The sequence below is a fragment of the Orycteropus afer genome, unplaced genomic scaffold (assembly GCF_000298275.1).
Source record: "Orycteropus afer afer isolate SDZICR_OR568_19922 unplaced genomic scaffold, OryAfe1.0 scaffold00057, whole genome shotgun sequence".
In the NCBI taxonomy this organism is placed as follows: domain Eukaryota; kingdom Metazoa; phylum Chordata; class Mammalia; order Tubulidentata; family Orycteropodidae; genus Orycteropus; species Orycteropus afer.
The window spans coordinates 11,444,949-11,468,665 of record NW_006921644.1 but is presented as its reverse complement, the minus strand read 5'-3'; the positions used below and the strand labels follow the sequence as shown (position 1 = coordinate 11,468,665).

The window sequence follows — 23,717 nt, the reverse complement described above, 5'->3', positions numbered from 1 at the left end:
CTTGGGAAGACACAGGTAACTCACACAGCGCTCACAGCAAGGATGCGGGTACCTCGCAGTGAGGGGCACGCAGGGAACATGGGACACGGGAACTCAGGAAGACACAGGTAACTCACACAGCGCTCACAGTGAGGATGCGGGTACCTCGCAGTGAGGGGCACGCAGGGAACATGGGACACGGGAACTCGGGAAGACACAGGTAACTCACACGGCGCTCACAGTGAGGATGCGGGTACCTCGCAGTGAGGGGCACGCAGGGAACATGGGACACAGGAACTCAGGAAGACACAGGTAACTCACACAGCGCTCACGGTGAGGATGCGGGTACCTCTCAATGAGGGGCACGCAGGGAACATGGGACACGGGAACTCGGGAAGACACAGGTAACTCACACGGTGCTCACAGTGAGGATGCGGGTACCTCTCAGTGAGGAGCACGCAGGAAACAGTGGGGACATGGGAATTTGGGAAGACACAGGTAACTCACATGGCGCTCACAGTGAGGATCCGGGTACCTCTCAGTGAGGGGCACGCAGGAAACAGTGGGACGGGAACTCAGTGAGGAGGACACAGGTAACTCTTGTTGCTCACAGTGAGGAGGATGCAGGTACTTAACAGTGAGAAGGGTAAAGGGCCTTCATGGTGAAGGGGACACAGGTAACTTGTAGAGAGGAGAATTCAGGAAACTCAGTGAGGACACCGACCTCACAGTGAGAACGCAGGTTTAAATGTGAGGAGGGTGGTGCTCAGGCTGACCCCTTAAATTTTACATGGCATGGCCACCCAGTCACCCCTCTGGGTGAGTGCGGAATGGTGCTGTATCTGACGGTGTTGGGAGGTGCCCTGGACTCCTGCTGACTGCAGTACCATGCCTTCTCTGGTGGGCACCCACCCCACTGGCTTGGCCAAGCCTTGCGGGGCAGAGTGCTGTGGGCTCGTCAGCGTCGACTCCGTCCTCTGAGCCTGCTTTGTGCTCGTGAACGAGCTGCTCTAGGACTTGGATTAAACCTTTGTGAATGCCTGATGTGCCATCACAGCCAAGGGGTTGTGGCATGTGTGGCTTGGGGCCATCCTGGTGTGGCCAGGCCTCACGCCAGTCCGCCCCATGGGCCTGCCTTGGCTTAGCTTGTCTCCTTCACCTTCTCCCTGCAAGCAGATGAGGGGCCCCCGCTGGTGGAGCGCACAGAGAGCTATGTAGACTACCTGGGCAGGACGGAGCAACACTGGGTGGCCTGGGCCCGAGAGAGCTTGGGCCCTGATGCCAAGGAGAAGACGGTGCTGAGAGCCGCCCAGGCGAAGGCAAAGCAGTTCTTTGATGGTTCAGTTCCAGCGCGACCCTGAGGCTGGAGTCCAATTGAGTGGCCTGTGTTCCCTGGGTGCTTCATCGGATGGCCGAGACTGGCCACGAGGTGGCCACAGAGATGGATTGGTACAGTGCCTATTCCACTGACCGGCCTGGTGCACAGAGCCGCACCTGCTGTGGGGACCTGTGTGATGTGGGGACATGGCACTGGTCATCCCCCTGAACGAGGGCGAGGCCTTGCAGGAGTACCCGCAGGCAGGGACTTCTTCCCAGCCCCTCACCAGGGCCTCGCCATGCTGCCGTGTGTGGGGAGGGCCCTCACAGGAGGATGTGCCACCGGACCACACATTGTCACCTTGTAGAGTTACGTCTGGTTCCTGAATGAGCAACACATCGTTCCTGTTGACCTTTCAATAAAGCACCGTGCCTGGGCCAGCCTGCCCACTGGCTCTGCTCTCCGGGTGTCATGTGAGTGGGCGGACGTGTTGGGTAAACCGGGGTCGTCTTTCTAGTCCTTTCCCCTTGGCCTTAAGGCCATCACCACGTGGTACTGCCCAGCCAACCCAGGCTCCACCCTAAAGCCACCTGCCCAAGGCCAGTTGCCCAAGGCTGCTTCTGTTTGCTTAGCTGGAGTCCTAAATCCAGCCTCAAAGTCTTGCCCGTGCTGCTGGCTCCCCTTCTGTCCTGCCCAGTAGGTGTGCGTGGATGCTTAGTGTCCAGTGATGGGGCACATGGAGCCACTGGCCCCCGGCGACCGCCCTTAAACTCAAACCAAGCTCATGCTGTCGAGTCGATTCCAACTCACAACAACCTCCCTCGGGTTTCCGAGGTGGTGAATCTTTACAGGAGTAGATTGCCCCATCTTCCTCCTTAGAAGTGGCTGCTTGGTTTGTATTGCAAACCTTCTAGTTAGCAGTCAGATGCCTTAAACACTGCACCATTAGAGCTCCTTAGTGACTACCCTGAAGTTTATTTAAAAACTTTGGCCTAAACAGAACAGTGGGTATGCCCATTTCCTGGCAGGAGGGCAAGGGTCTTTGGAAGCTGGAATGTGGAGAAAGGGGGACCAGGGACTGCTTTCCTCTACCACACTGCCCTGTCAGTGCCAGAAGAGCCCAGAGTTGGAGTCCCCTGAAGCCACTCCATCCACCTGAAACCCATGGCTGGTGGCCCGAGGGACCAATGGTGGCAGAGCCCTTCCACAGCCGGGCCTGCCTGTCTGCAGTAGTGGCCCCTGAGCAGGACCGAGTTGCCGGCATCTCTGAGTACAAGTCTGGGGAGCAGCCCACTGGGCCTCAGGGCTCTCCCATCCCTGGAGACCCCACAGAGAACTGCCTCAAGATGAAAGCCCTGCCGAGAGACATAAGACACACTGGTTCCAGACACCGGGGAGTATTTTAGCAATAACCAAAGAGCCCAAATTAAAAAGCCTCAAAACTCAAAATAATTTATTTCACTTATTCCCCGAAACAGACCCTCCTGAGGCCATCACGGCCTGGAGACTGGGCTCCTGGGAATGACTGCAGGGTTCAGGTGAGGGTCGCACGTGCCTGGTCATCCTGCTGCAGCGCCAGTCGGCTCGTGCGGACCTGCTATTCCTGAGGCCCAGGGCTGGCCCGGCCCGCTCCCTTACTGCGTCTTCTGCAGGCAGCCACTGGGGTAGGACGTGCCAAGCCCAGTTGCTGCTCTGTGGTGTGCATGTGGCTCCCACTGGGAGAGTGAAGCGTTGACCAAAGGGATCTTGGCTTGAGACGTGGCTCTGTGTCTCCCCAGAAGAGGCCCTGTCAGCCTGGTGCTTCCATATCCCCCCACCCCAGGCTCAGTCAGCTGGCACTGCATCTCTGAAGCTACCGGGGGCGTGCCATGTCTGCTTTCTGGTGTCCACTTCATACCTGGCCTGTACTTTTGGGGATCCTGTGTGCTAAGGATGATGAGACCTAAGACCGCAACTCCGGAAACAGATGGACCTGACGCAGGTGGCCGCCTCAGACCTGGGTGGGTGGGGCAGAGGACTCGGCCACTGAGGGCACAGGCGTTTCCGGCCCTGCAGGACCAGATGCAAGGGCAGCTTCCTGGCTCCCTTGCTTTGCCTCAGCGGGTCACCCTCGGAGCGGGGCATGCATGGTTCTCAGCAGGTTGATTTGGGCCTGTGTGCCACCGGGTCAGCCCTTCCACTGTTCTGCAGGCCCAGTTGCCTGGAGTAAGGAGCCTGAGAGCTGGCAGAGGTGGGGAGGCCTGTGATAAGGGGAAGGCAGTGGCCTGCACCTTGCCCGGGCCACCTGGGCTTCAGTCACGTGACCTGGAAACCGAAGTCACAGCCTCGAAGCCTCTCCACCTCCATGGCCCCCACCTGCATCCCTGTGCATAGGGTGACAGTGGGGCTCCCTGGTGGCGGGCAGTCAGCAGTGAGCCACTTGGACACGAAAACACTCGTGCTTTGATTTAACGTGTGTTTTGCGCTGTTGCTTCATAAGTATCTGAGTAGCTCATGGTGTTCCGTGTAAGTACAGGACCGGCATTGATAGGTACCGCTCTGTCATGCAGTCACTGGAACGTACAGAAGTGTCACCAACAGTTAAAAAACACATATCCCAGTGTGGATGGTTCTCAGAGCTGCAGGGAACGGGAAGCTGTCAGGGCCACCTCAGGTCTGCAGCAACCACTCAGTATTAAATCAGAGCGGGAAAGGAAGCTGCGTGATCAGAAATGTGTCCCCAGCCGGTCCTCCCTCCCTCTCCTGTGTCCCCAGCGCCAACAAAGACCCCCAAACGCAACGAAACTGAGAAGGAATGGGGCATCACTGTATAACAGAAGAGAAAACATTAAAAAAAAAAAAACAGATTTAAGTGGGCCATGCTCTAGTCTGTAGTTTATTTCTGGTTAAAAATATAGCGATCCAGTGCAGTGGTAGTAAAGGAGCCTGCCCGGAAGGTGGCAGGGCGCTGAGCATAGCAAAGCAAGGCAGCATCCCCAGACGGGCTGACCCCGAGACCGGCGTCCGGGAGGACCTGCCCCAGCGTGCGCGCTGGTGTCCCCAGACGGGCTGACCCCGAGACCGATGTCTGGGAGGACCTGCCCCTGTGTGCACGTGGTCATCCAGTGTCCAGGGGTGTCTGCTCATCACAGCCACACCTGCACATCGGCCAGGACTGCCTCCATAGCTAGGACCTCGGTGGCCAGCCACTCAGGCTGGCCTTGTTCATTCTTTATGGGATGATGGGACGAGGTGGGGAGGCAAAACATGAACCTGGGTTTTTTGTTTTCCTGGAACAAGTTATATTGTACAATTTGTGGGGAACAGGGGTAAGCGGCAGTTGCTTAGGAATTTCCAACCCACTGAGTCAGAAATCTCGTCCTGTCCCTGGGCCCAGACCAGCTTTGGAGGATCAGCAAGGCTTCCAGAAGGAGTGTGCATATGTCAGTGAGTGGTCAGGGCAGGGGCGGCCCAGGATGTCACCCCCGTGGAGCTGTGACACCCCATGAAGGTGTCCTCCAAGGGCTGTCACTGCCGCCGATGCCTTATGGGGTCACTCTGGGAGCCTGAATGTGCATGCTGCACAGAAGTGCAAACAGGCCACACGCTCAGAGACCAAGCACGGGGTTGCAGTCACTGCAAAGTGACCCCACTCCCGGCCTGCTGTCCCTCTGACCTGCCAGGGTGAACCTATGGCAGCCCCTGGACGCTGCCTGACGGCTTCCCAAGCGTCGGGTGCGAGACCAGCGAGAGGCACATAGGAGACATGACAGACACCAGGAAGGAGGAGGCCGCCGCCTCACTAGATGCAGTGTGGGGTCTGGCTTCTCCAGGAAGCCATGGGGCAGTGCTGAGAGGACAAGGTGGCCTCCTCCCCCTTCTCCACGCACCTCGGTGCAGACTCCACGTTGCAAGAGGCCAGTGGGAGTGGCCAGGAGGAGACACCATCCCCTTGCCTCCCGCATCCTTGTCGCCATGAGAGCAACGCGACTGGCTTCCCACAGGGACCCGAGAGGAGCCCCCTCTCCCGGCAACACAGGGCTCGCTTTCCCGAGGCACAGCTTTCCCGTATCCTGGCAGGAAAGTAGGCTTCCTAGATCGTGTGACAGCGACAATGAGGACCATGACGACGGTGATGTCGTTTTTTGCCGTAGACTTGCCAGGGTCCCTTCCTGCCACACGTCAAGCTGGGAGGGTCGGTGTGGTGGCCCTCGTCTGCCACACCACACAGCATAGTGTTATACAAGCAAAGAATTTTGGCTAAAATCCAAAAAACATTACCCAGAAAAAAGGCAGACTGTGATAATACCCAATCGTCCTTCCGGGAAAAGACCTGGAAGCGGGTGTTGGACTGTGAGTTACCCTGTCCTTCCTGTTGTTTGCTGCTATCCCCCTTTTGACATGAACTGTTATTTTTTGCTAACGTTGACAATCCCATCAGATGAAAAAGTTAATAAACAAAATGGCGACTCCGATGTTTAGCAAGATCACCATGACAACCAGGATTGGCGCCGAGCCCTGGAACAGAGGAGAGCAGGGAGGTGAGTGTTGCTGTCATGGTCTATTGGGCCAGGCGCCCTCTGGGCCTGGCCCCACTCATTTCCCCAAAACTCAGAAATGCCTCACAAAAAAGACCTGGCAAGCTACTTCCAAAAATTCCGCCACAGAGCATGGGTGGGAAGCGGACCTCAGGGCAACTGCGGCCTGGGCGGCCGGACAGCAGTGGTCATGAGGCCTCTGGGAAGGTGGGATGTGCCAGGCCAAGGCATATACTGGCCCAGACCTGACATGGGTGAGAGGGCCAGGTCTCCATAGGAACACCCGAGCCAGCCTCTTGGCCTCAGTGCCCAGGGCTGCTGTGGGCTTTCCCTGTGCTGTTACCGCTGAGACACGCAGTGTGGCAATGGCCCCACTTTAGTTTGTTAGTCCCCGGTGGTGCGGCTTAGGGCCCTGGTCATTTATGGAATTGTCTCATTAGGGAGAATAGTCCCCAAGGCCACAGAGGGGCCAAGGAGAACCTCAGGACCCGAGGCCACAGTGGTCCAAGAATGCCTGTCCCTTCACAGGTAGCCCCTCCTAGACCCTACCAGTTGCTCTGTGCTGAAGTCAGGTCTGTTCAGGAAGGGGCGTGCCATCAAGCATAACATTTTTATCTCAGAAAACTCACTGCCCACCCAGGAAGTAGCTGCTGTGTGCCTCTGCAGAAACGGAGAGCTAGGCTCAGCCAGGTCATTAGCTAGCTCCACAGACAGTGCAGGGGCAGCGAGAGCCCGCCTGGGTCCCACGCCATGCTGTCCGCACCTGGGGCCTGGCAGAGGGCTGCCTGCCCCAGGCCCCCTCTGCTGCCCAGAGGTCTGGCTGTCAGAGGACAGGCCCCCACAGGCTTCCAGAGGGAAGATCAATACATGGGGCCCCATCCCCACAAAGGACGTCAGTGCTTTCATCAAGAACAAGAAAGGAGCCCATGGAACGGGAGGAAAGCTGCAAATGAACATCTGACTAGGGACTTGGCGTCCACCACGTGAGGCACTCCAGGACTCGTAGTGAGCACAGCCAGCCGACCAGCGGGCAGAGGGCTCGCACAGGCCATCTCCAACGAGGCACCAATGGCCGGCAAGCATGTGGGAAGGAGCTCAGCTGTGAGGCCAGCCTGAGACCGATCCACATGCACTATCTACACTGGGGGCCGTGCTGGCATGTCCAGAGGGCTCAGTGTGGACCCCAGCTGCCTCCTAAAGTATGTTAGCGCGCGCACACACACACGTATCACGTGTACACAGGCCATGCACATGCAGAGCACACACATGCATACATGTGTTGCATATTCCTAGGACACACACAGCACACGTGCACATGTATTACATGTACACAGGCCACACATGCAGAGCAGACACACACATGCTATTGGCAGGTACACAGGGCACACGCACACACATCCACACAAACCGAGTGCATATGCACACATGCACGGTTTTGTAGATGCACATGCAGTCTGCACACACAGCACCCCCCACATTCAGAGCACACACATGCACACTTATCACATGTACACAGGCCACATGTACACGTGTGCACAGAGACCAAGTGCACATGCAATTTTGTAGATGCCCACATACAGCCTATACATACATGCAGGCCCCCCACACCCATACACACGTACTGCACATGCATCGCATGTACACATGTTTTCTGGCTACTCTGAGATGGAGCATGGCGTGGCAGCAATGGTACACTGGTCCCTCGGGACATGGACTGCTTTCTCTTGGTGAGTAGAGGGTATTTTAGGAACCAGCCACCAGCAAGAAAGACAGAAGCCACAGAGCTTTCTCTGTGAGGGGAAGCAGGGCCCAGCAGGCCACCCTCTGATGGGAAGTGCCCCCTCCATAGGTCAGTGTTTCAACAATGGGTTCTCCCTGCGGGCCCCAGGCCCATGGTGCAGTGGACATATCTCACCTCAGCCTGTAAGAGACACAGTGGAGGCCCCGTGGCAGGTAGCCTTGGAGGCTGCATCAGTGAGGTGACCTCAGTCCTGGTGACTGGAGTCCTCAAGGAAGCACGCTGTCACTCCCAGCCTGGGGTGGGGATAGGGTCCCCAGCAGGGAATGGTGCCCGTGAGCTCCTGCCGATGGCCTAGGTTGGGTCACCCGCCAGCATCTTGCTGTGGGGTGTGAGCGCGTTCCACGGCCCTCTGCCTGTGTCGGTCCAGGGTGCCGGCTCCCCCACACTTTTGGTGGAAGCTCCAGTGAGAAGCTCCAGACCCCTCCTGGGTGAGACCCTGGGCTCCCCGAGCCCCTCACACCCAGCCTGCCCAGGGTGGGCGCTGGGAGGCTTCAGTCTTGCGCCTCATGCCTGCGTGGCAAGGAGTGCATTTAGGGGGTTAGCCCAGGGGTCCTTGCCTATGAGCCCTGCCCCCTACAGGGCTCAATAAAACCCCAACTGCCAGGACCCTCCTCAGATAGCAAGGGTGTGTGGGGTGCCCCTAGTGGAGACCCACAGACCCAGCAGATGCCCCTCATTGGAAAGCAGGCTGTGTGGGGGTGGGAACAGATGTTTCCCCAAACACTGCATAGAGTGAACCACGACCCCTTCCATCTGGCCTGCTGAAATGTTGGCTGTGTGGACACAGGAGATGCATTTGCGTTGTTAGGTGGCTGTGTCCCCCGCGATTGGCCAATGTTGGGCTCCTAAGTAAAAGGTGCTTGGAGACTGACGTGCCACCTGGCTAGCCTCCTCTTCACCCCACAAGGCCCCGCACTTTCTGAACTTGGCCGTGCTCCTTGGGAACAGGGACATCTCCATGACCAGCACTGAGCCCCTGCTCGGCCGAACCCCCTGAGAGCCAGCAGAATGTTCTTGGGGGGTCCCGGCCACCTGTTCTCACCAGGGGCTCTGACATCCCCTTGACCTCTGCCTGGGAGGACGGCGCAGGGAGCACGCTCGTACTGCTCCATCTGAGGAGAGCTGACCCTGCTGGCTGACACCGTTGGGGTGTCGGCCCCCTACAGGGTGCGGTGAGGGTCCCAGCTTCCCACGGAGACTGACATCCTGCTGTCCCTGGTCGCCCTGTGGTTCTGTCACCACCCCAAGGAGACCCCATGTCACTGCACCAACAGACAGAGAGTAAGGCCCACGCCCTGGCCACTCACCGAAGTGGACTGGAGCTCATCCCCGTTCTCCTCGTCGGACTCCAGGGCGACAGGCAAGGATTTCTGGGGTGGGGAGAAGGTCAGGTCCCAGCGCAGCAGCCGTGGCTCTGCCTTGTCCCCCAGCCGCAGGCTCGCCAGCTTCTGCACCGCAGGCTCGGTGCAGGCGGGTGCCGGCCGGAAGTTCTCTTTGTTCTGAGCCTTGGGCCGTGGTCTCGGTGCCCCAAAGCCCCGGTCCTCGGCGGGGCCCCGGCCCGTGCCCCCCTTGCCCCAGCGCCTCTTGTGGGGGTGTGCGCCCTGCGCGGCCACGTCCACGCGCAGCAGTGGCTTCATCTCCATCTCGTAGTTGCTCAGCCTCTCCTCGTCCAGCGCCAGCAGCATGCCGCCCCCCGAGCTGGGATTGCCGGCCCGTGGGTGGGGAGTCCACGCGAAGGCGGGGGGCGACTCCGTCCGTCGCTCCCGGGGCCGGGGGTTGCCGGGTTGCCTGTGGCCTGGGCCCCGGGGGCGGTGGTCATCTGCCGGCTGGCCACTGCGGAGGGCACCGCCCCCGCGGACGCCCCGCGGGCCCCCGGCCTTGTCGCCAGCCCAGCTGTCGCGTGCACAGTCCCCACTGCGGCCCTCCAGGAGCACCTGGATGTCCCCGGCCCGCTCCTCGTCCACTGACACCTGCCGGGAGAAGTGGGCCACCTTGTTGCGGGCGCTGGGGGCCGGTGGTGGACTGGCGGAGGGGCTGGCAGGGAAGCTCTGCAGGGGGCTGTCATCCGGGGTCAGATCCGAGGGCGTCGTGCCTTTCCGGTACAGCTCAGGGCTCTCCTGGGGCAGGGGGCTCCCTGCTGAGGCCACCTCGAGGTCATCACTCGAGTTCCGGTGTTTCGGCCGCTGGCACTCAAGCCCTTGAGGGGGAACAGAAGCCCAGAGGGTGGTTATGCAGATGCACTGAGGGTTGGCGGGAGTGGGGACCTGACACCCCCACCCGCCCATTTGGGCTGAGACCTCCCAGGCCAGTGTTTCTGTGCCCTGCACCCCAGGGGCCCTGTGAGTCCTGCCAGGACCCGAGGCCTGGTCTCCCTGAGGGGCTGGGACCCTCTGCTCAGCTGGCGCCAGCCTGGCAGCCAGGGGGCTGCATTTTGCTAAGGTCAGTCCCTCAGCACGTGGTGCTCCTGGAAGTGTACCCATGAAAAAGCAAAGCCAGATGCGAGGTGTTGGCAGCTGACGCCTGCATGTCCCTCCTGTCCTGGGGTCTGCGTACAGGCCCCCGCTGGTCTGTGTGCTCTCTCCCTCGCTGGGCTCAGGGCTGGGCTGTTGTCAGGAACGTTCAAGCACAGTCCTGATGCCACACAGCCTGGGGGCCACGGGCAAGGCCAGGCGGCCTGGACATTCAGCCCCCTGGGGCTGCCAAGTCAGGCCAGCTGAGATGGTGGTCATGGGAACTTCGACCCGACAACAGAAATGCAAGCGCAGCGGCTTCAGAGCAGACACAGGCTCACAGGTGCTCCGCCAAGGCCTCAGCACAGTGTCTCCTCGCCAGCCTCACATCTGTCCTCTGTCACAGCGTCTGGGGCCCCTGCCTGTGAGAAGGGGTAGCAAACCCAGCTGGGAGGGCAAAGACCGCGGCGGCGTCCACTCCCTGCCCCTCTCTGCTGTGTGGCTGCAGACGCCCAGTCCCAGGCATGTCAGGGATCTAAATGCCTGGAAGTCTGGCAGATGAGTCCAGCGCAAGGCAGATGCCAGCCCTCAGGCCCAGGGTGTGAACTCTCCCAGCAGGTGAGGCCACAAGCAAGGGCCGAGGAGGTGGCGACTTGGGAGGCAGGCACTGAGCCAGGCCCTGACGTACTGGGGCGGACGAGGGCGCCGGAACCGGCAGGCCAGATGGTGCAGCTGATCCCCTTCAGACCTTGCTGGGGGCTACTGTGACACTGACAGCCATGTAGCGGCACGCTGGCCTCCCCCACGGCGGCCACAGAGACGGCAGCAGCCGGTCTCCACAGCAGGACTCAGAGCAGAGGCGTCCGGGAGGAGTCTCAGCCTGGCCCTGGATCTGGGGAGCAGGAAGTGAGTGTCCCGGCCACTGCAGGGGAGGACCCAGGATGGGCCTGAACAGTGGCCCTGTGTCCTCTCGGTGCTGGGGCCAGAGCAGAAGTCAGGGTGTGGGCAGGACCACGCTCCCTTCAGAGGCTCCCAGGGCAGGTCCTTCCTGCCTCTTCCAGCATCTGGGGCCCCCTGCCTGTGGCACATGGCTCCCTTCCCTCTCTGCTCTGTCTTCACGGGGCCGTCTCTGTGTTCGCACCTGTCTCCTGTAAGAGCTTTGTCCACTCGCTTCTCGGGCACAACCCTGAGCTGGTGGCAGTCACCTGCTTGGAGCAGGAGCCTTGGGGATGGGGGCGCTACTCTGCTTTTGGCTTTTCTCCAGGTGGAGGCAAAGGCTTCCGTGGACAGGAAGACCACACTGACAGGGTGAGAACCACATGCTCATCCAGTCTGAGGATGCACACCTCACGGATGAGGACAGATGGGCAGTGCCCCTGTGCCTTCTGGCTCCATCATCTCTGTCCCTGGCAGCTCCACCCTCATCCCACCCTGAAGCCCCAGGGCTGACTAGGTCCCTTCTCAGGGCTTTTGACGCAGAGACAGCGTCTGAGAGGCCAGGGAGACGAGGAGAACACTGTTGGCTGTCGGGCCAGGGAATTCAGTGGGCATCTCCGCCTTCAGTCACCCAGCTTCCCCACATCCCTACCCCCAGGCCCTGTCCCAAGCTGTTCGTCACCAGTGCACCACACCCTGTCCTGAGCCATCCATTCATCACCCCAGTCCCTCACCTAAGCTGTGTGTCCATGACTGCTGCCCTGAGCCACCCACCCATCACCCTAGGGCCTGTCCCAAGCTGCCTATCACCGCTGCGCCACGCCATCTGTTACTACAGCCTCAGGCCCAATCAAGCTGTCTTGTAACAGGTTTTGACACAAGTCTCAGCTCACAGGAGCCAGATCCCAGGGTAGATCCTACTGGCTTGAAGCCCCACCCCCTGGAGGGCAGGAAGAGCTCCAGCAATCCAGCACCTTCCAGCACCTTCCAGAGGAAGCAGCAGAGCTGTTGTTTCCGGGCTGTGCTGCCTAACGGTAGCCACTAGTCACAAGTGGTGACTTACACGTCAATGTAGGTTAATGGAAATTTAACAGATGAGATTTAGCTCCTAGTCAGGCTGTCTGCATTTCCCGAGGCGAGGAGTCACCGGCGGGGACAGAGCAGGCACGGAACGTTTCCACCACTGCAGAAAGTTCCAGAACCGCTGGTGGAAGGTCAGGGAGTGGTGACGGCACGTGAACAAGCAGAGCTCACGGTGCCCCATTGGTGGAGAGAGGTGAGGAGCACGTGGACACGGGTGTGTTCACCCAGGGACATGCTGTGGTGCAAGGGACGTGAGTGGGCACCGATAGGCCGCCGGAGGCACACAGGCGCCAGGACCTCAGGGCCATCACGGGGAGTCTGCCCCGGCGGCTTCAGGGGACACAGCAGAGGGCGCCGGCCACACCCTCTGCTCCCGCCCCCCAGCCCTCTGCAGACTCACCATTCTCCCTGTGCTGGAAGGAAGGGGAGAACTCTTTGGCAGTGATCCTGGCAATCCGAGCTTCCTCCTGGGCCTTCTGAGCCGCTGTGAGGGCTGCCTCAGCCTTGGCTCGGGAGTGGCAAGTCCTGGAGGACAGGGGAGAAAGGGAGGGGGTGAAGGGACAGGGAGCCAATGCACCCCCATGCAGCATGCGACTCCATGCTGGGCTTGGTCCCCTGACACCTGGCACGTCCACTCATCCGGCCAATAGATACTGGGGGTTCCAGCCAGGCCAGGTGGGCGGCTGGCCCCAGACACAGTGGACAGCAGACCTACAGGCAGGCCAGCCCAGCCCGGCCCCTGCTGTAGGAGCTGCCTCTGCCTGGCCTACTGCAGACCTGCACAGAAGGTAACTGCATGGTTCCACCAGGCTGTGGAAGCCCAGGCGGGCCCAAGGCTTGGCCAGGAGCAGGTGTTAATCAGTGTGGCCCTCAATGAGCCAATGAGCTGAACTGATGAGGAGCTCTCCCAGCTGCCCCACCCAGGGGGACGAGAAGGGGGGGCTGGGACCCCACCCGGTAGGAATGGGCCATCTCAATGGCTCTGCCTCCTTGACCCAGTGAGACCAGCTGTCAGCAAATGGCCCCAGGGCACTGAAGAACAAGACTTGGAGACTCCGTGGGCATCAGTGGAGGCGCCACTCTGCTGGTTCCCAAGATAGCCAGCGCTCAGAGTCCCTGGCCAGGGCTCCACCTGGCCGAGAGCTTGGCCCCATTCACGCCAGCCAAGAGCCCCCAGGCACCCTAATGTGCAGGCCACAGAAGCACCGCAGGGAGGAGGTGAGCGAAGGCCCCGCCCCCAGGCCGATTCCTGGGCTCAGGTTTCCAGCGGCCCCAGCATCAAATCGGGCTCCAGGCGTTCCAGTCACATCTCACCTGGCCTCGCCACCACCTTCTGCAAGTTGGTGTGACCAACTCCATGTTTGGAGAAGGAAACAGGCTCAGAGAGTCAGGAAACTTCTGGGAAGCCAGCGTGCCCGGTGGGCTCCACCTGCGGGCCGAGCGCTCCGTGCCGGTGGGCGGGTCTGTGGAGCCCCAGAGGCCACATGGCAGCACCGACCTCGTACATTTGTGGGCGCTTCCCTCAACCTGCAAGACCCGCAATGACAGGTCGCCTGCACTGCCGCCCCCACGGCCCTGACAGCTCTCCGTGAGCCCGGGGTCCATCAGGCGGTGGGTGGGGCGACCACAGCACATGGTCAGGAAGTCCAGCTCACTAGGCTAGGTGTCCCCAACACCCAGCTTCCGGTGTTCAGCCCCGTCGTCTGCTGGTGGGAACCGATCGTAGGCCCTAAAGGTTTGAGAAAAACGCGTGTGCAGGGGCGCGCTATCGCGAAGACTCTACCCTTGATACGGTTTCATCTGCAAGACACGGGACAGGCTGCCACAACTCCACCCAGGCGCCAACCCAGCGCTTCCCGGAGCACAAGCCAAGACTCCCTCGGAGCCCAGGGCGCCACAACAGGAGAGGGCAGGGCCAACTCCCTGCTCACTTGGCTTGTTTTGCTCACAGTCACAAACCAACTAAGAAGCGGAAGTTGGTAGCAGGTGTGTCTGTAGGTTGAGCGCCATGGTCTCTATCCCATAGTGAAGACCCTAGAAATGGCCAAGAGTGGGGCTGATCGGGGGCCGGTTCGGTCCAGGGCACTTCTGGGCAGATGCGGGTTCGCGAGGGGGACAGGGGTCTGGCTGCGTGGACCCTCCACTGGAGAGACCGGCTGCGGGCACCAGGGCACTGCCCTGCCCCGTGCACAGCGTCTCAACTCATCCTCGGGCGAGCCAGCTGTGGAGACCCGACCCCAAGGCACCGAGTACTGTCCTCTTGCGCCTATGGGGGGCTCTAGGTGGTCCGTGCACTCCACAAGTTGTACTCATGCCCCCAAAACAGTGGGTCCACACCTGCCGTTCGATGCCAGAAGGGGCTGAGATGCCCCAGAGCCTGACTCGGCGGCATGAGCCCAGCCGGTCCACCTGCGGGGCAACAAAAGTTGCAGGGCTCTCGGACCGCGCGGCCCACACTTGCGGCTCTCGCGAGAAAAAGGGGCTTTCCCCCCCCCCCCCTCTGGGGCAGCAGAAGTCTCAGGGCTCCCTCGCAGTCTGCACGTGCAGCTCTCGCGAGACAAAGGGGCATCCTCGTGGAGCAGGAGAGGTCGCAGGGCTCACTGGCCGCATAGCCCGCACGTGCAGCTCTCGCGAGAGGAAGGGGCTTCCGCGCATGCGCCTGCGCTGGCTTACCAGAAGCAGCGGCGAAGCTCGGGGGACACTGCCCGCCGGAGGGCTGCTCTCTTTCGAGGTAAGAGCTGGTTTGAGGTGTAAGTCACCCAACACGTGGCTCACCCACATACAGGGTACCGAGTGGCGCAGCCGGCCCCTCACCGGGCGTTCCAGTGTTTCCGCCCCCATCCCCAGCCAACTTCTGTCAATAAATTTGCCTATCTGGGCGTTTTCCTGCCCAGCTGACCTTTTTTTCCCTTTTCCCCCGTTTTTATAACGGAGATGAGATTTTCGTCCCTTAAAAGGATCCATTTCTACCTTCACAGTTTTAGTGTATTTAAGTCATGGACAGAGCTGTGCCACCCTTACCCCCCACCCACCACGTTCCAGGACTTTCTCCTCATCCTGAGAGGAAACCGTAGCGCCATTAGCAGCCACCCCCTTCACTCCTCAGAGTCTTGTAGGGTTAAGAGCATCGGAGTTGACAAGACGCCCCCCCCACCCCACCCCGTGCTCATGGGCTCCAGTTGCAGGCAGCTGCCATGGTCATGCCCTGGTCCGCAGCTCCAGGTGTCCGGCCCTGAAGCCTCCCGCCACACTGTTCGCTGACTCGGCCCTGGGCAGGGCCTGGGGGACAAGCAGCAAAGCCCATTTGTCCTGGGTTCACGGCTGGTGCACCCTGTGGTCTCCGTGTCTACAGGCCTGGGATGGCGCTGTGCTGTGGGGCAGGGATGGGGTAACAGCCTGCCCTCGGGGAGCTCAGATGTTTACAGTCCAGGTGACACTGGGAAAACACAGCTTCTGGGAATCTGTGATCAGCAGCGATGGTGACGGGTCCTGGGTGGTCAGGTGAGGGGTGCAGGCACTGCAGCATCAGGGAGTACACGCCGGAGGGAGCACTCGGGCCAGGCTATGGGCAGGGCCAGCCAGCGAAGAGGGTTCACCGCTCATTTGCTGTTGGTTACACTCAGCCTTCCCGTAAGTCTTTATTTTGAAAAGAGTGGAGGAGGCTGACAAGCGGACCAATCATGAAATAATTTAACTCTGTGAGGAAATGGGGGGGGTGGAGAAGTGAGGAACCCAGGAGAGACACTAATGTGTGAAGTGTTGCCAGAGGGTCGTGGATGCCAGGTCGACTCTGAGTTCCCTAGTGGCCAAGGCAAGCATCACCAGTGTGGTTCACAGTGCATTTTACACAAAGTCAAAGCAAGGCTCAGACCTAAAGGAGACTTCTCTGGGTTTCACAGGTTTCCTTGGAGACGTCATGTAAGGACCCTGGCTACAAGTTGAGGGAGCCGGGCAAAAAGAGCTCAGTAAGGATCGGAATGGGGACTGCTTACCCCCAAGACAAGCTCGTGGGTGGAACCACAGCATTGTGAGGCGTGACGTTCTGCTGCCTGCTACAGGTAGGTCTTAATGTTTCTCACATACACTGTTGCTGGTGTTGACAAGTACAGGTGAATTTCAAACCCAACCTGGGCTCTGGGCCAGAGAACAGGACTCAGCCATGCTGTGGAGGTGGGGGACATGGACATGACCAGGTGGAGGGAGCAGAGGCTGGGCAGGTGGAGGGGCATAGGATGCCAGGCTGCAGGGGCAACAAGGAGCTATGGATGGTTGTTGAGGTGGTGGTTTTTGTTAGGTGTTGTCAAGTTGTCTCCGACTCATAGTGACCCTGTGTACAGCAGAACAAAACTGCCTGGTCCCACGCCAGCTCCACGATTGTTGATATACCTGAGCACTTTGTTGCAGTCACTGTGTCAGTCCATCTCGTTGAGGGCTTTCCCCTCTTTCTTCGACCCTCCACCTTACCAAGCATGACATCCTTCTCCAGGGAATGGTTCCTGCTTAAAACATTACCAAAAAGTAGGTGAGACCAAGTCTGGCCATTCTTCCTTTTAAGCAGCATTCCGGCTGTACTTCTTCCAGGACAGATGTATTAGTGTTTTTTTTTTTTGCAGTCCTTGGTACTTTCAGCATTCTTCACCAGCACCACATCTCAAAAGCATTGACTCTTCTTTGGTCTTCCTTATTCCTTGTTCAGCTCTCACATGCATATGAGGTGATTGAAAATATCATGGCTTGTGTCAGGCACACCTTAGTCTTCAAGGAGACATCTTTGCCCTTCAGCACTTGAAAGAGGTCTTTTGCAACAGATTTGCCTGGTGCTATACATCATTTAATGTCTTTACTACTGCTTTCATTGGTGTTGATTATAGAACCAAGCAATATGAAGTCTTTGACAACGGCAATCTTTTCTTCATTTATCGTGATGCTGCTTATAGGTCTAGTTGTGAGAATTTTTGTTTTCTTCATATTGAGGTGTAATCCATTCTGTAGACTGTAGTCTTCAGTCTTCATCAGTAAGTGCTTCAACTCATCCTCACTTTCCATGAGCAAAGTTGTGTCATCAGCGTATCACAGGTTGTCAATGATTCTTCCAATCCTGATGCCATGTTCTTCATATAGTCCAGCTTCTCAGATTATTTGCTCAGAATACAGATTGAATAAGTATGGTGAAAGGATACAACCCTGACGCACTCCCCTCAGTTTAAACCATGCAGTATCCCCTTGTTCTGTTGGAACAACAGCCTCCTGGTCTATGTACAAGTTTCTCATGAGTACAATTAAGTTCTGGAATTGCCATTCTTGTCAGTGTTACCTATAATTTGTTATGGTCCACACAATCAAATGTTTTTACATAGTTAATAAAACACAAGTAAACATCTTTCTGGTATTATTTGCTTTGAGCCAAGATCCATCTGACATCAGCAATGATATCCCTTGTTCCACGTCCTCTTCTGAATCCAGCTTGTATTTCTGGAAGTTCTCTGTCAATATACTGCTGCCACCATTGTTGAGAAGGAGTGGTTTAATGCCTTCCGAGGAACCGTGCAGCCTTCCACATGGTGCACCCCAAGTGCAAAGCCAAGTGCTGTGTGCTGGACTGAACAAGGCCACTCATGGGAGAAAGTTTCTGGCAATGTGGAGATCAGTGAAAGTTCGTGATGTTTGAGTTATCGAGTTTGCTGATGCTTCAGTCAGAGAGCTGAGAACATCTGTATGTTGCAAGTGTTGACCTCACAGACTTCTGTTGACACCCCAGGCCAGGGGAGTGGGACTTCATGGTAAAGCTTTTCTGCGTGCACACATCCTGCAGCCACGTGTGGGCACATGTGTGCCAGCCTGGTCACCCTGCTGAGCCACGCAACCCGTGGAGGGCATCTCTTTGGGGGTCCCTCCCTTTGCCCACTGAGGCCTGGTATTCTCATAGAATGTGCTGTGTGATATAGAGGCCAACACCCTCCCGCCCTGGCACGTCTCCTGGCTCTGCCAGTGCCTGGATGGGTGTTGGGGGGGGGGCAGGGAGAGACAGCTTCAGGACAGGCCTACCCACTCCCTGGAACACTGGGGCCTGAGCTGGGTGACAGTCCTCACACGGGCCTCACACGGTCCACCTCGGCTCTGTCCTCATGGCTGGAGGCTCAGCCCATGTGTGGGTGTGGCTGGATTATTCTGCCCTGGTGATCATGTGGACAGAGTAGCTGGGACTATGGTCAAACAGTGTCATCCTCCCTACTCTCCTAACAGACGACCCTCTGTGAGTGTGAGTATCCCCCCCACTAGACCACACTTTCCTCAAAAGGGGGTTGCGCACACATCGCCACCCTGGCCACTTGGAACTCTGTCCAGGCCCACTGCCTCCCATTCTGTAATGCCAGTGAGCCCATGGGAACTTTCCATAAGGGGCGACTGTTTGGTTTCCACATTTTTGCTTAGTAAAAATACCACAAACGTTAATTCACTAACATTGTACATATATTTACATATGTACATTCACACGTATATAAAAAGAACATGCTTCGCCAACCCCTAAATAAAGCAAATCTAGATGGGGCGTTTAATCTAGCCACGCATGTCGTGAGGGCTACAGGCATTTCTTGGCAGGAGATTGCTACCAGGGGTCCTGTCGAGTCCGCATTGGGACCTGGCCTCTCTGGGCGGGTGGGCAGGATGTCCTGCGAGCTCTCTGCCTGGTTGGTTCGTAAGTACCCTGCTCTGTGGCAAGGGCACACTGTGAGCTGGGCTTTCCTGCTGGCATTGGCACTACTCGCCTGGGCCTGAGGAAGTGCCAATCCGAGGCCTGTGCCGCTGCCAGCATCAGAGCAGGAGATTGAGGGTCGGCAATCCTCAAAGCAGGTCCCTATGGCAGCAGTAGTATCTCCTGGGGGTTTGTTGGGCCCCTCCCAGACCCAAATTGGACAGCCCGGGTGAGGCAGCATCTGGGGTTAGCGTGCTCAGTAGGGAATGTGCAGTGTGGACCACAGCTTCTGTGGGCAGCACACAGCCCCTGCCATCCCCTGCTCCTCGTGACCCTGCTCAGCCTGACCTCATGTCCACTCTCGGCCCATCCAGACACAACCGCATCCCTGCTTGCAGCCTCAGTTCCCCATGTGCCCCCCAGTGTAAGGCCCCCTGCCCTGGGGGAGCCACCTCAGAGCCCCACTCTCCTTGTCGGCTGAGAAGGCAGCCTGTAGAATCCTGCCTGCAGACTTGACACATGGCCTTCTACTTTGGTCCAGAACGTAACCGTATTCACTGTCCCACAAGGTACCCCGGCTGTAGAGCCCGGAATACGAGAGAGCAAAGAGACCAAGACCTGGCCCTGGAGGCTCACACATCTTCAGACCAGCCCGTGATGGAGGACTAGGACTCTGGGAGGGACCCCAAGATCACGTGGGCAAGGTCCAGCCACCACTCAACCTGGGGGTGCTCAGGCCTCGGAATCCCTGCCTCTTCTCTATCGTTGGCGATAGTTTTATTGAGAATCTTCACATACCATACAGCGTCCCCATTTAAAGTCTGCAAGTTGGTGGCTTCTACCATGTTCACAGTGGGGTGTACCATCACCACTGTCTGGTTCCAAACTTTCTGTCACCCATTAGTAGTCACCCCTCACTGACTGTGCACTCTTGGACAAATGGCACAAAGTCTCCAAGCTTTGGTTCCTTCGTCAGTAACGTGGACTCCTGCTTCTTGGAGGACAAAGGGATGAGGTGGTGGGCACACTGCCCACGTGGTGCCCACGTCTAGAGCCCTGGACATATGGGGTGGGGAAATTAAGTGGTTAAGGAATGGACAAGGTCTGGGAGTTCTGGTAGCGCAGTGCCTAAGGCATCTGACTGCTAACCAAAAGATTGGCAGTTCAAACCCACCAGCCACTCCACAGAAGGAAGACTGGGCAATCTACTTCCGTAAAGATTTACTGCTTCGGAAACCCAGTGTGGGTCACTATGCATCAGAATCGACTTGATGGCAGTGAGTTTGGTGTTGGTTTTGAGGGCTCTCCAAGGAGCTCTGGTGGCAGTCATTAAGGCATTCGGCTACTGGCCAAAAGCTCGGTCGGCGGTTGGAACCCACTGGCTGCTCCACGGGAGAAATACTCCATGGTATTCTGCTCCCAAAAAGACGGACAGCCTTGAAAACCCTGGGGGGGGGGCATTCTACTCTGTCCTGTAGGGTCGCTGTGAGTGGGAATCGACTGGATGGCAGTTGGTTTGGTTTTGGTGCTTTTTAAGGGCTTTCCACGGAGGTCACGTGGACCTGGAGTGGGTTGCTCTATGATTAGGCTGCTCCATAGGATGTGTGTCTTCACAGTACTGGGGACAGAAGGCTGCCTCTCCAAAGAGCCTCTGTCATGGTGGAAAAAAGGCTCAGGATGCCAGCACCCTGGACAGGGCTTCGAACCAGTTTACTTCAACTCAACCCCCTGCTGAGACTTTGCCCTTCTGCCCCAGGCGAACTGGCTGGGAATCTACACTATAACAAGACCTTACTGACACAGTCACCAGAGATCTCATTCAAATGTAGATTATGATTCAGTCTGCCTGGGGGTCAGACTGGAATAAATTGGTTCAGAGCTTTACCAGCAAGCTACACTAAGTCAATCCTGCATTGACAATGAAGGCAGACATCAACCATGGATCATAAAGCACATCCCTTACAGGTGGAGGGTTATGAGGGGGAAGGAAGGGTAGCATTGTTCCTCAGATGCTCAGTGAGCCCCTGCTCCGTACGAAGCATGGAGCCCTGGCAGGTCCTCCACTTGAACCTGTGCGTTTGCAAGCAGGGACACCTGACTCCCAGTCCAGTGCTCAGGCTCTGAGAAGCAGTTATGACAGGACCTGGGGAGGGCTTGACTGTGTGTGCTAGTTGTTAAAATTCACTTTGTCACTGTTGGAACAGATGCCCCAGAACATCCAACTCAGCAGCTTCTATGTGTCCAATCTAGTGACCGTGATGAGGTTCTTCAGGGTGTGCAACCACTCGCACCCTTCTGTTCTGAATGGTCCCTCCCCTGTTAACGTAAACTCACTGCTTCCTAAGATGCCTATCCAATCTTACTAGTTGCTGTTGTCAGTTTGATCCCATAGAGATAGTTTTCTTAAAAGACCCTGGTACTCAAGGCAGACTTCTTTACTGGTTAAGTTAAATCTCAGGGCAGTTTCACAGGTTCATCCAGCCTCCATGGCTCCAGAAAGTCTGAAGTCCATGTGAATTTTCAGTTCTGTTCTGCATCCCTCCCCCCTTTTGGTCAGAATTCTTCTGTAGAATCTTTGATCAGAATGTTCAGTGATGGTAGCCCAGCACCATTCAGGTGTTCTGGTCTCGTGGTGGCAATCAGCCATGCATTCCAGGCTTGAGATTTATGTTTCCTAACCCCACCCCCATTCTCCTGTAGGAACTAGCGTCTTTCTGCCCCTTACCCTTTCCTCCTAACCCCATTGAAGACCTGCCCTTCTTAGGATTCTGACACTGGTCACTTTCCTCCTGAGAATCAGTCACTGTCGGTCTGGGCTGGGGGCTGCTTTTTATGCCTAAGATCACATTTGGAAAGCAGACCATCCCTATCATTAGTAGACAGCAAAGGATGACAGGAGATTAAATGTGGGCTCGACAGGGCATGTTAAGCGGGTGGGAGCTATCATAGTCTAGGTGGTCAGGCAGGCCCCAGAGGGATAGGATGGATGATGGTTGGACAAGGACCTGAAGGATGAGCAGAATTTAGCCAGGAAGAGAGGACAATGTATGCAGAGGCTCTGAGGGGAGGAGAGATGGTAGGCAGGTAGAGGCCAGGACAGTAACAAGTAGGAAGATCCCAGGCAGGGGTCAAGGAGCTGGACCTTCTTGCAACGTTGTGGTTCTCAAACTTTAGCACGGTAACAGGTAGTTTCTCATCAGAAGCCATGGAGGCAGAGAGGTGGAAGAACACATGCAACATGTCGAAAGAACTGTCAATCTAGAGTTTTATATCCAGCAAAACTATCCATCAAAAAACAGAGACAAAATTAAGACATTACACACACACATACACACACAGGACTGAGACAATCTGTTGTTAGCAGATCTGCTCTACAAGAAATGCTAAAGGGAGTCCTTTCGTCTGAAAGCAAAGGACACAGGACAGTAACCTGAGTCCACAGGAAGAAATACAAAGCACCAAGAAAAGGGGCTGTCTTAGTAAATAGAAAAGACAGTATTAATGTGCGTCCTGTTTGGTGAGCCTTCTTCTTCCTTTTTGAATTAAAATGTAACAGCATAGGGCAGTTTCATGCCCACTCCACCTGCCCCACTTCTGTCTGGCAAAGTCCAGCTCTCCTCAAAGATCCACCTTGGCTATCCTCCCCAGAAGCCTTCCTGTAGCCCAGAGTGGAGGTGAGACTCCCGTGTGGGAGCCACACAGCATCCCTGTGCTCACCCCATGGTAGCAGGTTCTCTCATTCTGACTCCTGCCAGGGAGTCTCAGGAAGGCAGGGCCCCTCTGTGCCACCTCAGGGCCCCCAGCCAGTGACATGGGGCTACAGGAAAAGGCATCTTCAGAGCAGATTATGGAGCCTTGAAGCAAGGCTGAGAGAGGAGAGTCTGAATTCAGGGGAAACAAATGAGGCATATACTCCCATGAGCACAGCCCCCTTTTCCGTGGTGGGGACATGGTGCCATTAACCCTTAGTTCACGTGTTACTAAATGCTTGCCGAGGAGCTGCGGGGTGGCCTCCAGGGAAGAGCTACGGGTCAATACATGGAAAGGGATTGAGCACAGTGGGAAGTGTCAGGAAGTGAATGAGAACAGTGCTGCATGTACAGAAGGTCCCAAGACACCCAGCCTCCCACTAAGGAGGCCTGAACACTGAGCTGGCTCACTCTGCATTCAGCATAAGAGTTATAGCAGGCAGTACTGGGTCATCTCTTGTTGGCAGTGTGCCGGGGCGTCCCACCAACTTCCCTGTTTTATTTCCTAAAGCCTGGACAAGACATACCCTCTCAGTGGCGTTCAGAGTCATCGGTTTGCTCGCTTTGCATGAGAATTCCCACGGAGCCCTCCTCATGACCCCACGAGGTAGCCATACTCCCATGGAGCCCTCTTCAAGACCTTGTGAGCACTTTACCAAGGAGGATATTCAAGGCCAACAAACATAAGAAGAAATGCTCATGATCATTAGCTATTAGAGAGATGCAAATCAAAACAACAATGAGGTACCATCTTGCTCCAGCACTAGTGGCAAAGTTCAACAAGACAGAAAATAACAAATGCTGGTGAGGTTGTGGAGAGATTGGGACTCTCATACGCTGCTGGTGGGACTGTAAAATGGTCAAACCATTGTGGAAAGCGGTACGGCGATTCCTTCAAAAGTTGAAATTAGAAATTCCATTTGACCCAGCCATTCCATTACTAGGTATGTACCCTAAGGAAGTGAGAGCCATGACAAGAACAGATATATGCACATGTTCATGGCAGCACTATTTACAATAGCCAAAAGATGGAAACAACCAAGATGTCCATCAGCTGAGGAATGGATAACTGAACTATGGTACATACATACAACGGAATACTATGCAACCCTAAAGAATAATGTAGAATCTGCAAAACACCGCATAACGTGGATGAACTTGGAGGACATTATGCTGAGTGAAATAAGTCA

The 23,717-nt window shown here is 56.9% G+C and overlaps 2 protein-coding genes across 2 annotated transcripts in view; one reads left to right on the top strand and one right to left on the bottom strand.

Annotated features, from left to right (window-relative positions):
* The window catches only part of KLHDC4 (kelch domain containing 4), a 55,307-nt gene extending 53,967 nt beyond the window's left edge, over positions 1 to 1,340 (top strand). Inside the window, exon 12 of the mRNA XM_007939222.1 lies at positions 1,156 to 1,340. Coding sequence (XP_007937413.1) covers positions 1,156 to 1,340 — 185 coding nt within the window. The remainder of the gene's footprint in view (positions 1 to 1,155) is intronic.
* Positions 1,341 to 5,713: 4,373 nt separating this feature from the next.
* The window catches only part of JPH3 (junctophilin 3), a gene marked incomplete at its 5' end in the record, with an annotated part of 51,682 nt that continues 33,678 nt past the window's right edge, over positions 5,714 to 23,717 (bottom strand). The window contains 3 exons of the mRNA XM_007939154.2: positions 5,714 to 5,794; positions 8,923 to 9,812; positions 12,485 to 12,609. Coding sequence (XP_007937345.2) covers positions 5,714 to 5,794; positions 8,923 to 9,812; positions 12,485 to 12,609 — 1,096 coding nt within the window. The remainder of the gene's footprint in view (positions 5,795 to 8,922; positions 9,813 to 12,484; positions 12,610 to 23,717) is intronic.